At 34.9% G+C, this 14133-nt stretch overlaps 1 protein-coding gene across 2 annotated transcripts in view; it reads left to right on the forward strand.

Moving 5' to 3' along the window:
- The first annotated feature begins 609 nt into the window (after window positions 1-609).
- The window catches only part of LOC126828645 (E3 ubiquitin-protein ligase MIB2), a 38762-nt gene continuing 25238 nt past the window's right edge, over window positions 610-14133 (forward strand). Inside the window, exons 1-2 of one of the 2 annotated variants that reach the window (XM_050558534.1) lie at window positions 610-711; window positions 5149-5395. In XM_050558534.1, coding sequence (XP_050414491.1) covers window positions 5173-5395 — 223 coding nt within the window. In that variant the 5' untranslated portion in view covers window positions 610-711; window positions 5149-5172. Of the gene's footprint in view, window positions 712-4623; window positions 4721-5148; window positions 5396-14133 lie in introns of those variants that run through there. The other variant, XM_050558533.2, reaches the window with a different exon arrangement.

Below are 14133 nucleotides of genomic sequence, written 5' to 3' on the forward strand. Positions count from 1 at the left end.
TCGAGGCTCGTCTGGAACACTGATATCTCGAATACAAGAATTTTTCACTGTTACAAAAACATCCAAATCAACCGTGCCGTTCTAAACATCGGCCATCAGAGTTATTTTGCAAGTTTTTAGAATAATTTTGTGAGTATTGATAGTCATTATCTCTAAATGTGTTTTTTTTTAGCAATTATTGTCCTAAATACAAGGTACCCGCTTGAGCCACTAAAAATTAGTAATTCAGCTTCGCCCTTATGTTCAGCTAAGATTTGAGACAATAAGGCCAATAATGCATATTTTTAGTAATTATTTTATTTTCACACGTTATATTTATGATATTAAGAGGCTCACAGATGTTTAAAAATCGAAAAATGACATTTTTTACACAAAGAAAACCCACACGGGGCAATTTGAATTACCGAGGGGGTTGATTACTCTGGCGGAACAGCCGTCAACAAAGCCCGGAGTTGCTGGCGCTTTTGTCTGATGTCAAATTATTTTAATTTTAATTAACTTTTTATTTCATAATTAAGCGTCTCGTGCCTCAAATTATTCAAAATAAATGCAGTTGTAAAAAAAAAATATTTTAAAAATTACTTTCAGTATTTTATTTTGACCAATCATATCAAAATTATTTTATCTGCGGAGTCCGAATGTTATAAATCTAGATCCTGAAGAAAAATAAATAGTAAAAATTTGGGGCGACATTGGAGTTTTAATTTTCATGTAAGTTTTCTGTTATAGTTTCTGTTATGGAAGATTAGCAAATATACCCTTTTATATCTGATGTTTGAGTCTGATAATATATCGTTGACGCTGGAATTTTTTTTGAACTGAGGGTTTGACTTCGCATTTTGTGTGGCTTGATTGTCAGTCAGTCAGAGTTTCCCATCCCTTCTCTGCCTGCATTTTCTATCTGTGACTTGAGGGGATTGACTTTTCAATCATATCATCTGTGTTGACACCGATAGACGCTAGACAGTAATATTGATGAGTAGACATAATACAACAGTTACATTTTGTTATGGGTTTTCTTAATCAATGTAGATTTTCTTAAACTCTGGTGTCTTTCTAGAAATAGGTCTCTGATGATTTCAAGTTTTTATTATTGTGGTAAATATGTTATTCAGCAATTTTAGATTGACAGCACAATAATATCTTGACTGTTGAAGTTATGAAGAGAGACCGATTAAGCTTTATTGTCAGTTTGTATATAATATATACATTTTAAAGAGACATTATGCTCAATGCTAAATTGGCCTAATTGTATCAATTTTTATTGGCTTCAAATGTTATATAAAACTATTATTAGTATTATTTAGGAATTTATTAACATGACAAGCCTATAATCAATTTTCTAGGCTATCAGATGGCAAGCAATATTTAGTAAAATATATTGTTTTTCATATTGTTTGGCCGTTTTGACCAAAATGTTTGGCTGTTATGGCTGTTTATTATGACTAATTTTTGGGACCATTATATTAAAACCAAACTGTTTGGCCGTTTTGACCAAAATTTATTTTAGTCGTTATGACCACATCCCCTTTTGAAGGTTCTGAGGAAATAAGAGAACCGAGGCCTCACGCCGGCTTAGATTGAATTGATAGTTTGGAGGTAATTTATGAATGTTGAATCTCTTAAAGGAATATCATAAATAAAATGGTTCAGATCTGTTCAGTATGTACAAACATATGATGAATTGAAAATTTGTCAACATTGCCTTGAGCCGCCTATGCTGTATGCAGAGGATCAAAATAGTATATGGTCAAAAGCTAAAACCTTTTGATGGGCCTCCCTTTTTATCGAAGCTGAGATATCATCTATCGTTAATATTATGATGTGATGCAGGACGGAGGGCCTGACAAGGACAGCTGTCTAGTCATTCGGATGGGACGAAAAACCGAGGCCCTGTGTACATACTGGCGTGCACGTAAAAGATCCCTTGACAGTTGGAATTCGATATAAGAGTAGGCCGTAGTGCCGCTGCCCGGACAAAATTTCCCTCATAGCACACTGTATGGCGTATGCCCATCTTCATTAGCCCAGTTTAGGACCAAAACAGTAGGACGTTAAACCCCATTTCATTTCATTTCATTTAATAATATGATGACATGTTAAATAATCAGTTTGAGTAGATTACAGTTTAACTTGGATTAAGCCATGGAAAATTTCAGGACTAGGTCATTTCGGGACTAACATATGGTTCGATTTTATTTCCATTATTCGCTAGAATGTAGAATCTTGGCATTGAGAGGAAACCGATGAACCAAGAGAAAACCCACAAGGTTGAACAGGCGACCTGACTTCTTGTCACGTACAAATGAGGAAACAAAACCCAGCCACTTGACTCAATGACAGACCTAACGGTGAACTATGCACATGTTAACCATTCGCCCCCCCCATCCACCCACCAAATATCCAAATGATTCAAATAGCTGTTAAAAAAAATTATTAAGATAACCATCAGAATTAAGAAACACTTTTATTAAAGATTACACAGATTCCTCTGGTGGGTGGATTAAAGTTGTTTTAAATCTGAGATTATTATAATCCAGATTTATTGACAAACTGATCAATTTCATTAATAAAACATAAGGAAAAGGACTAAATTTTATTGATTTAAATTTGAAATTATTATTATTATGAACCACATTTTTCGACAAACAGTCGGATTTCATTAGCTTATGCCTAAAAATTTTATCACTAAAAGACAATCAAAATGTAAGAAAAAGGACTAATTATATTCCATACTCCAATGTACATACAAGTAAACTCCTTTGTTTTTTAGGCTTGATGGATTTAAATCTGAAATTATTAAAGGGACTAAATCTATTCCTCACTTGAATTTATCTGTTGTTTTAGTGTTCATTGATTGATATTGAACTGTCTTGTTATAATATTAGGAAGGGATTAATTGTTTATCAAGACTGTGATCAGGTGATCTGTCAAACGGTCATTGATCTAGAACAGACAGGTAATAAGAAGACAGAGTTAATCCTTTCTTAATCAGATCACTTCTCATCCTTGTCACAGGTAACAGCTAATTCATTACAATTTCATAACGATAAAGTCTTAATAGAAATAATAAATATATAAAGTTAGTTTTCAAGAAAAGTCTTCCAAAAAACATGAATTCTTTATAATTTTATACTGTGAAGAGGAAATTCTAATAAAATAATTTTATATAATATAAGTTATGTTAGATTTCAAGAAAAGTCTCCCAAAAAGCATTAATTCATTACAATTTTATACTGTGAAGACGAAATTCTGATAGAAATAATAAATATCCGCTACAGAAAAGACTCCCCCCAAAAACATTTATTTGTATATTCTAATAAAATTGAAATAAGTCTAATAAAGATTTATATACAATACATAATGTGTAAAAATTGAAATTGTAACACACATGGGTGTCTTTGGATACTACGGGTACCACCCATTCCAAGGGGTATATATTATTCTACAATGTACATGTACCTTTTTTTTCATCAATATGCACTTTTCTTCCTCATTTCATAACTAAGTCTGAATCCTCACACTAAAGTAGGGAAATACCCTTCCTAATTCATAGATGACAATATCCTTCCTTGCAGCCGACATTACTCTCACCCCCAACCCCCAGCCGCACTGAATCCAAGCGAGCAAAATAATATCTGTTGTCATAGTTGACGGATGAAGACATATTTTTTTCAAGGAGTTGTTCTTTGAAAAATTCTGCATTGATATGGTGAATTAGTTTTTTTTAAATTTCATACAACAACATGGTCACTTCGTGGTTCATAGTATGATCGTACTATTGTACAGACAGATCACTCATCCAATGTACATGTACATGTACATGTTTATTCATCCCTGTTGGCCATTTTCTTAAACATAAATTATGCAAGAGCTAAATCTGTCCACTACAGGTCTTTCTTTAGGTCTGAAATGTTATCTAAATTATTAATTAAACATAATTAACTTATCCAGACCATAATCAATTCTTGATGTCATCGCTAGCCTGTGATATTTACTGGATTATAATCCGATCTGCTGCTCAACGCTCATTCATGATTAAATTAAAAAATGGATAATCAAGACTATGTTTTTAATCGTACAGACTTTATAGTACGCTAAATTCTCTGTTCAGAGTGGATCAATTTGACTGAAATTTTCAGCAATTTCCCTTTACATTATCTAGTTTTTTAAATATTATAGTGAGAACTGTCAGTTCTTTATCTAATCTCCCATAATTTATCTTTAATGTTCATGTGATGGTCATCGTTCCTTGTCAAACTTTATTACGTTTTTTCTTCCTGATGTTGATAAATTGCAATTATCAGTTTTATACTACACCAGGAAATAGATTGAATAGCAAAAATATATAACCCTTTTAAGTTCCTTCTTTTATGAAAAATTAACCAATAAAAATCTTGTTTCATGGTTGTGTTGAATCTACTACATGTTGTAAGTAAACATGTTTATTCATACTTGTAGTATTGCAGTATTTATTTACATCTTTAAGGAATAGTGTACGGTACATTGTGTATGTATATAAGAAGTAACCTAGAATAAACAGCCTTGTTGTTATAATGTTTTTAGTTTAAGCTTATACATGTATGAATGAAACTATTTATGTGACTGTACACAAGTCAAGCAAAATCTTTGCATTGGGATTCTAGTGACTGACATGGCAAGCTTGCCACTATTAACAAATTTCCTGGTGGAACCACTGACCGCCGAAATGCTATCATGGGTAATCAAGACTTTGTTTATTATTGTAGTAATGTTATTTGACATTCAAGAATATCGTGTTAAAACTTCGCTCAGAATAAAATAAGTTCTGTAAATAGTCTTAAGTACCATTGATATTTTAATTTTTAATGAAGATATGGCAGACATTTTCTAATCCACTTAATATTTTGGCCATCCGATGATCTAGAGTTTGATTCAGGGCAAAATTTCCCTCATAGCACACTACATGTATATGACGTATGCCCGTCTTCATAAGTCCAGTAGGACCAGAACAGTAGGATGTTAAATCCTATTTCATTTTTTTTTCTTTTCTTTTCTTTTCTTACATACATTGTAATGCATCTTTGAACTTAGGCTTGAGTTTATTTTAACCATGGTTTTATATTGTATTGTTCACATTTAATTTCATCTTCCTCTTTTTTTTTTCAGGAAAGTCTGAATGGTTCTCACAGTATGGAGGTAGGTCTTCGTGTCGTACGAGGTCCAGACTGGAAATGGGGTAACCAAGACAACGGTGAAGGTCATGTAGGCACAGTTGTCGAGATAGGAAAGCCTGGCAGTCAAACATCGCCTGATAAAACAGTGGTTGTACAGTGGGATTCTGGAGCGAGAACTAATTATCGTGTCGGTTATCAGGGTGCCTACGATCTGAGGGTTATAGATAATGCACCTATTGGTAAGTACATATATACATGTAGGCTTACTTCGTTTTTGCTCATGAACACCCATGTTCATTGCTACACTGAACTACCCAAACCTTCCCACTCTCCTGAACTACCCAAACTTTCCCACACTCCTGAACTACCAAAACCTACTGAACTCTTCCTGTTTCATCACACATCGTTCTGAGCTTCCTGCTCTTAGGTTTCAGAGCCTTTCCTGCTCTTAGGTTTCAGAGCCTTTCCTGCTCTTAGGTTTCAGAGCCTTTCCTGCTCTTACCCGGTAGGTTTCAGAGCCTTTCCTGCTCTTGGGTTTCCGAGCCTTTCCTGCTCTTAAACTCACCTACAATGTAAATGTACCCCAGTCTACTGCACGTTAACTACCTTGTACATACTGTAATAATACACCCCTTTCTCCTCTATCTATCTCCCCTCTTCATTGAACCCTAGTGTTTAATCACCTACCACTCTCGGCTGCCCCTCACATTCCCTGTACATATACCCCTCTCTACTCTTTATTGAACTCAAGTGTTCATTTGTCTAGCCTTCTCAACTGTGTCCTGACCCCTCTTCTAATCTAGAACTAATCTAATCTACATCTCTCCTAAACAAGATTTGATGCTTCTCAAGAACTCATCTCTTCTTCATTATATCTCGTATAACAATAAAACTCCCTCAAACCCCTGAATGTCCCTACTTCGTTAAACATTAATTTGATTCTGTTAAACAGGCATTATGTACATGTAAAAGCTAAATCAGACTATCTTTATTTTGTCTTGAAGTGTTATTTGAATTATTATTAAGACATTTAGGCCCATATTTTGAAAAGTCGATCTCTGATTTTCTGACCTGTCATATTCTGGAAAGCTGACTAAATTTTAAACTAAGATTTTTATAAACATTGATTAGCCTAATCATTGAGTTAATCTTTGTTCGAGAATACCATAAAATGTGATATTCTGGAACGTTGACTTGTACTTAATCTTTGACTTAAGTCACCCCAAATATTTGTCATCTCATGGGGGTAGTTGAAGGAATGATTAAGTGCATGGATATGCCATTATAATGCATTCAGTTATGCAGTTATGAACCAAATAAGCATGAAACGACATTTATTTTAAATTGAAATAAAATGGGGTTTAAGCCCTTACATGTATCTGCTTCTGTTGGGCTAATACAGTTTACCATAAGAGTATTTTATCAAGGACAGCAGCACTACGGACTATTCTTATTTTGAATACCGGCTGTAAGGGGTTCTTTTAGGTCCACGAGACCTCTGGTTTTCGCACCTTCCGTGCCGCACCACTGACAGGAAAATCCAGATGAACTGTCACGGCCAACAAGGCCAGCGAACATGAGTGTTCCTGGTTGGCGAGACAGCGTCTTACCCACTAAGCTCCCTTTATTTATTTTTAACACCGTAATTCACACACTCTTCGAATACTTAACTTACGCTGTCTGCCTATAATTATATATATTTCCAATTTGCTTCCCCCAATCCCACACATACAAAGTGCAAGAAATTTTCGAGCCGTAAAAGATGCATGTTCCTGAAACAATGACCGAGAGTTTACAACCTTGATATGATGTACGGAAAAAAGTTGTGGCCTTCCTTGTTTGTGACTGACTCCCACTCTCACAGCCCCCTTCCCCACCAACTCTGGCCGCGGGCCTGTTCACAAAGGTGGATGCATGATTTTTCTAAAGGGGTGGAGTAGGGGTTCAGCCAAACCAAAGTCTCGTCGAGCGAATCGAGGACAGCATATTTGGTGACGCTTTCAAGCGATTAGTTAGAGAAAAAAAACACAGGGCAAAGTCAACATTCAACTAGAAATGACATTTGGATATTCGTTGCATTAAAAGAGTTTGTTACGTTCTTTGTTGCAGTTTCATATTTTCACACAATATTGCCAACAAAGATATGATAGAAATGAAAAACAGCCAAGTTCAAAGCGGAGCGAACTCAATAATTGTATTTTAGGTCTTTGAAGCTTGATAATTACAAATATACTGTTCATGTTTTTATATAATAACGATATTATATTTAATATATCTCATGAAATTTTATTGTTCATGTAATTGGCACTCAGTTGTATTTCTAAAAATTGCAAAAGCAGTATCTAAACGACCAATTAAATTCCTTCGAAACATAAAATAGACAATTTTATCTTTATATAATGACGTGCAAAGTGGGGCGATGCCAACAACTTTATTAAAAATGATAATTATATTTACATCTTCCAGGTGACAGGCCTACGCCTGGAGTCTAATTTAAAGGGCCAATCTCGATTATATTTTGGAGAATAAAACTGCTTAATTTTGTGTTAAAAGGCCTTATAATCCTCTACCTTTTGCTGAACAACCAACTCAATATATGTGATATTTTTTTCAAACAACTTAAACCTGTCAGTCTTCATCTGGAAACGGCGACTGGTGTCCCAAGCAGTATGATACGGTGTCGGGATAAAATTTGTATGATAAATTTGTATGTTTGTCCGAGAGAATTTTCTATCGTAGTGAAGACAATTACACCTCCGCTCCTCGCCATTGTGAACTCAACTAGGTCGCTTGTGGGAAATGTGACCGATAACAACTACTGAAATCCACTGTCCCAATACTAAAAATTTCATACTTTAATTTACTTGAATGTCTTTTTGCAAGGACCTTTTGCTTACACCCTGTTGATCTATATTTCGTTTCATTGTTTTCTACTTCTGATGGCCTACACTACATAAAGATCTGACAAGTTGTACTGGAAGGTTGTGTCAGGGGTTGTATGAGCGGCTTTTTACCCTATGACGTGTTGACATTTCTAGTGGTTCGCCGTAACTGAGCATTTCATTGAATTATCTTTCACCTCAACCAAAATGCCGGTAATATAACAACTCTTCCAGATCCTAGTGTAGTAAAGACAAGTAAAACAGAATTTTGAACTGTAAAAAATGAAATAGGATCTGTGTTTTAATCAGATTGCAAACTACACCGACATTGCAAGCAAAAAAACAACAAATATCAAATCAAGTGATTTCCGTGTTGATAGGACCTTTTTAAAAATCATTTAGAATCAATTTTAACAAAGCCGCCATTCTATAAAAGGAAGTTAATTGTTATATGATTGAAGTTGTCACAATTGAGTAAATTAACGTATTAATAATTGACAGAGGAAGTCAAGTTTATTGTGAATATAAATAGTTTTATTATCAGACTGGAACCAGTATTGTCTGTTACTTCACACTGATGTAAATTATACATGTCACCAACAATAGTATTAATATCCCACAGGCTTTCATGGCCGCATTCTTATAAAATAACATATTAAACAGTCTCTATTTTCTGTTTGTATAATCGCAGTGATAGAATACGCGTTCTTCTTTTATTCCTTGGACAATTGCTCATTGATTGACAGACACTTCCTACTCGGTTACTGGTCCTTAAAGTACATATCAGCTTGGGTTTTGTTATTTGTGCTACAAATGTATTTCTTTTATTCCTTGGACAATTGCTCATTGATTAACAGACTTACTACTTGATTCCTGATCCTTAAAGTACATATCAGGGGTTGGATGGCGGAATGGTTAGCACGTGCACACTGTATCATGAGTTCTTGTCATGGAGTCAACTGGCATGGTTTCAATTCCCCGGTGATACGTGACAAGGAGTAGGGTCACCTATCCAAACTCGTGGGTTGTCTCCAGGTCCTCCAGTTTCCTCCCACCGCTAAAGACCCCTACGCACAAGCAAATTGTTGAAATAAAATTGAACCATATGTTAGTCCCGAAGTGACCTGGTTTGTGTCGGGTGTCTCTCACTACACGAAAGATCGGCTCCGTATCTAAATCTTCGATAATACATCTCTATAAAATAGAGTTAACAATAAGTTAATAGTTGTACACCCAACTTGACAGAAATCTACGAAATTCTTCTATAAAACATTATTTACACCCATTATAACCATCACATAAAAGAAAAACTTGAAATACAAAGTTCACTTTGATGATTTGAGTTAATTCTGTGATGTATTATGTATGTTACTTAGTTGGAGAAGACCCACAATCAAATCACCTTACAATTCATTCAATCAGTTAATTCTTATAGATTCTAAAAATAACTGTACTGTAACTCCTGTACAGTAGTTCAAACTATAACTTTACAATTTTTGGTTTTTGTGCAAGACGTTTCCTCCCACTGGTAAAGACCCCTATGCACAAGCGAATTATTGAAATAAGATTAAACCATGTGTTAGTCCCGAAATGAACTAGTTTGTGTGGAGTGGACGTTACCCCCTATCTCTCTCTCTCTCTCTCTCAAAGTACATATCAACTTGGGTTTTGTTATTTGTGCATATGTTTGGCGGGTGGTGGTGGGTTGGTGAGTAAGACGTTGGCTCACTAACCGACAGGTCAGGGTGTTCGATCCCGCAGAATGTTCATCAAGAGTTTCAGACATGGTTCCCTTTTGTCAGTGCAGATGCATGTAAAAGAACTCTTGACAGTGTGGAATTCGAAATAAGAATAGGCCTTTTGCCACTGACTGGGGAAAGTTTCCCTCGGAGCACATTGCATGGTGTATGTGTGTCTTCATTAGCCCAATCATTGCCAATCTGGTTAAAACACAGATCCCATTTCACTTCGTTTTTTTATAGTTTAAAATTTCGTTTTACTTGTCATTACTACCCTACCATCTGGAAGAGTTGTTAAGAACCCATGTTCTGGATGATGTGAGGGATTAGCCAATGAAATGTTCTTTTTGGAATCCATGGAGAGATCTTGGCATGCGGTGCACAGAACTATGTATAGACATTCGCAGTGAAGACATTTGTTTCAAATTTTGGTTAAAAGTTACATGTAGTGGAGAGCACAGCAACTAACTTTAAGGAAAATAGACAATAGGTCTTATTGAAGAATATTACATGTTCACGAATATTTAAATTAATATGCATTAAATCAACAATTACATGACTAAAAGCTTATTAATGACAACAAATTATACTGGCTGGCATAAACTGCAGGTAGATCATATGTTAGTCCCATATTGACCTAATGTTGGTTGGGCTTTATAAACCCTTTCTTTTATCCCCCAACTTAGTCACTCCAGTAAACCGTAGAGGGAGTGAAAGGAAGGTCTTTAAACTCTTTCTTTCACCTCCCCCGGATTGGCCACCCACCCAATAAAACCTTAAGGTGCAGTAAAGCTGGGGAATGAAAGAAACCCTTCCTTCAAACTCCTACTAAATGATTGAGTAAATGATAATAACATTACGGTGACTGTATTGATAGTTTGATAAAATTGATAGAATACTACTAATTAAAAACACTTCTATATGGATATATATTACAGTTTCGATACAGGGTTATATGCTTGATAACAATATCTGTATGTGTATCAAAACGTAGCATGTTAATAAATTCAGAAGTAGTATTTCCATATAAGTGTTTTTAATTTGTGAAATCTACCTCTATATGTCTTATAAGGATTATTACTAATAATACTAATAAATTAGTAGTCGCGAAATGACCTAATTTGTTTCGAGTGGACTTAAACCCCATTTCTCTCTCTTTCTCTAATAAATTAGTAGCTGTTTTTCAATAAATGTGTGTCATAGTTTATAGTATTGACACGGTTCAGCCTTTTTGACAGTTCACTGATTCTTGTTAAAAATACAACGTAAAAGAGGCTATACTCTTATTGTATAATAAAAACCCCATGGTTCAGTCAATTTGACTGATATATGACACATATAGATGATATATGACTGTTTGAGTATCCTTTGTACATGGGTCAATGGACACAAGCTTTCAGTCTATTATGTAATTAAAAAAAACCTACCCATAATGTGCCGTTCAAGTTGAAAGGACTCGACCTCGTTAATTTGGGTGAAAATTGAAAGTTAATTTGGGTGAAAATTGAAAGTTGATTTTTTAAAAGATGCGTGTAAGATTTAGATAAAGAGCTGTCCGTTTTTACTATAATAGTTCAAAAATAGATAATGCAAATTGAATATATTCAAAATTTAACTCAAATTACTTTATTCTAGACGTTGTTATAACTGTTTCAAGATATAGTGTAGATCATTAATTATTGCAGCAAGGCTACTTGACAATTGAGGCTAAACCTTGAATGTGCGGTGGGGTTGGATGGCCGAATGGTAAGCACGTGCGCGCTGTATCATAAGGTCTGTCATTGAGTCAACTGGCGTGGTTGTACATGACAAGTAGTAGGGTCGCCTGTTCAACCTTGGTTTTCCTTCCACTGATAAAGAACCCTACGTGCAAGCGAATTATTGAAATAAAATTGAACCAGATGTTAGTCCTGAAAATGACCTAGTTTGTGTTGAGTTGAGGTTAAACCCCATCTCTCTCTCTCTCTCTCTCTCTCTCTCTCTCTCTCCCCCCCCCCCCCCCCCCCCCGAATGTGCCATTTATTCAAATCTATTTAAATCTCTGCCATCTGATGGTCTAGAGAGTTGATTATAGTCTGTTTACATCTGTGTCATCTGATGGTCTAGAGAGTTGATTATAGTCTGTTTACATCTGTGTCATCTGATGGTCTAGAGAGTTGATTATAGTCTGTTTACATCTGTGTCATCTGATGGTCTAGAGAGTTGATTATAGTCTGTTTACATCTGTGTCATCTGACGGTCTAGAGAGTTGATTATAGTCTGTTTACATCTGATGGTCTAGAGAGTTAATTATAGTCTGTTTACATCTGTGTCATCTGATGGTCTAGAGAGTTGATTATAGTCTGTTTACATCTCTGTCATCTGATGGTCTAGAGAGTTGATTATAGTCTGTTTACATCTGTGCCATCTGATGGTCTAGAGAGTTGATTATAGTCTGTTTACATCTGTGCCATCAGATGGTCTAGAGAGTTGATTATAGTCTGTTTACATCTGTGCCATCTGATGGTCTAGAGAGTTAATTATAAGCTGGTCACGTGAATAAATGTCTAAATAATAATTTATATAACATTTGAATCCAAATTAAAGCCCTGCAATAGAAAGATTTAGCTCTTACATCTTGCATCTTTAAATGGGGAATTCCCCAGATTTAAGTTAAATTTGTTTCAGGTATAAAGACAGTGTGTAAATCAGCTGTCAATATTTTACGATATCGCTACATTCCGAGAAGTGATCGCTAGAATTTGCTTGACATGATCACTGACAGGAACTGTGTCTAGTCCTTCGTAAGAGTTAGAATTCGATAATAGTAGGCGGAAAAAACGCTGGCCAGGTAAAATTACCCTTATAGCGAAATTCATGGCTTATGCTCTTTTTCATCATCTCAATTAGTGCAGAACAGTAGGACGTTAAATACCATTTTATTTCGTTCAAAATCAAGACGTCTTGCACAAAAACCGAAAATTGTAAAGTTATAGTTTGAACTACTGTACAGGAGTTACAGTACAGTTATTTTTAGAATCTATAAGAATTAACTGATTGAATGAATTGTAAGGTGATTTGATTGTGGGTCTTCTCCAACTAAGTAACATACATAATACATCACAGAATTAACTCAAATCATCAAAGTGAACTTTGTATTTCAAGTTTTTCTTTTATGTGATGGTTATAATGGGTGTAAATAATGTTTTATAGAAGAATTTCGTAGATTTCTGTCAAGTTGGGTGTACAACTATTAACTTATTGTTAACTCTATTTTATAGAGACGTATTATCGAAGATTTAGATACGGAGCTGATCATTCGTATAGTGATAGACACCCGACACAAACCAGGTCACTTCGGGACTAACATATGGTTCAATTTTATTTCAACAATTTGCTTGTGCGTAGGGGTCTTTAGCGGTGGGAGGAAACAGGAGGACCTGGAGAAAACCCACGATGTTGGATAGGTGACCCTACTCCTTGTCGTGTACAACCCGAGGAATCAAAACCATTCCAGTTGACTCAATGACAGACCTTATGATGATACAACGCACACACACTAACCATTTTGGCCATCCAACCCCCTGATATTTTTTTAGATAAAAGGGCTGACCGTTCTTGCTAAAGCAGTTCAGTCAATTTTCTTGATTCTGAGCAAAGTTATCACTGCTTGAAGATGTAGACAGACTATATGTATATTGTTTATTATTGTCACACACCAATCGACATAATAATGTAACTTTAATTTATTGTAGACTTTATTAAAGGAAGTTCTTTTCAAAAACAACATACATGTACATGTAACTGAAACATGCTCACTTGAGTGAATTAATTTGAAATAAAATTATAATATGAATGAATAGCTAAAGAAATGTTCACTTCAATAGATCTTTCTAATGTTAACTTAATGTTTATAAACTGTCTCGCTTGACATTCTTCCTTGTTTGATGGATCAATGTATTTCATTTCATATACCTGCAGTACACTGTATTAATCACATGGTTCTACTCACAGTACTTTTAAATCCTATTTCATTCTGATATATTTTATAAATTTGACAGATTTTTGGTACACAATGACTGTAATACACAGAAACACAGTTATATGTTCTGTGGTTTTTGGGGTTTTTTTTTCTTGTGAAATTTAAAGTTTGTTTTAAGGGAGGTAATCAGGTTTTACGCTGTAGTAATTGGATCACGCTTTAAGCATAACCCTTGCGGATAAAACATGTTATAATTTACACATTATTTTTGTCTATTTATAATTATGCTTACTACCTAATATTTATATACTTCCCCAGTCCATGCAGAGAAGTTAAACCCCATTTCATTTCTACATGTATCTTATAATACATAATTTATACATGTATTTATAATA

Source organism: Patella vulgata, chromosome 7, assembly GCF_932274485.2.
Source record: "Patella vulgata chromosome 7, xgPatVulg1.2, whole genome shotgun sequence".
NCBI classification, from domain to species: Eukaryota; Metazoa; Mollusca; class Gastropoda; family Patellidae; genus Patella; species Patella vulgata.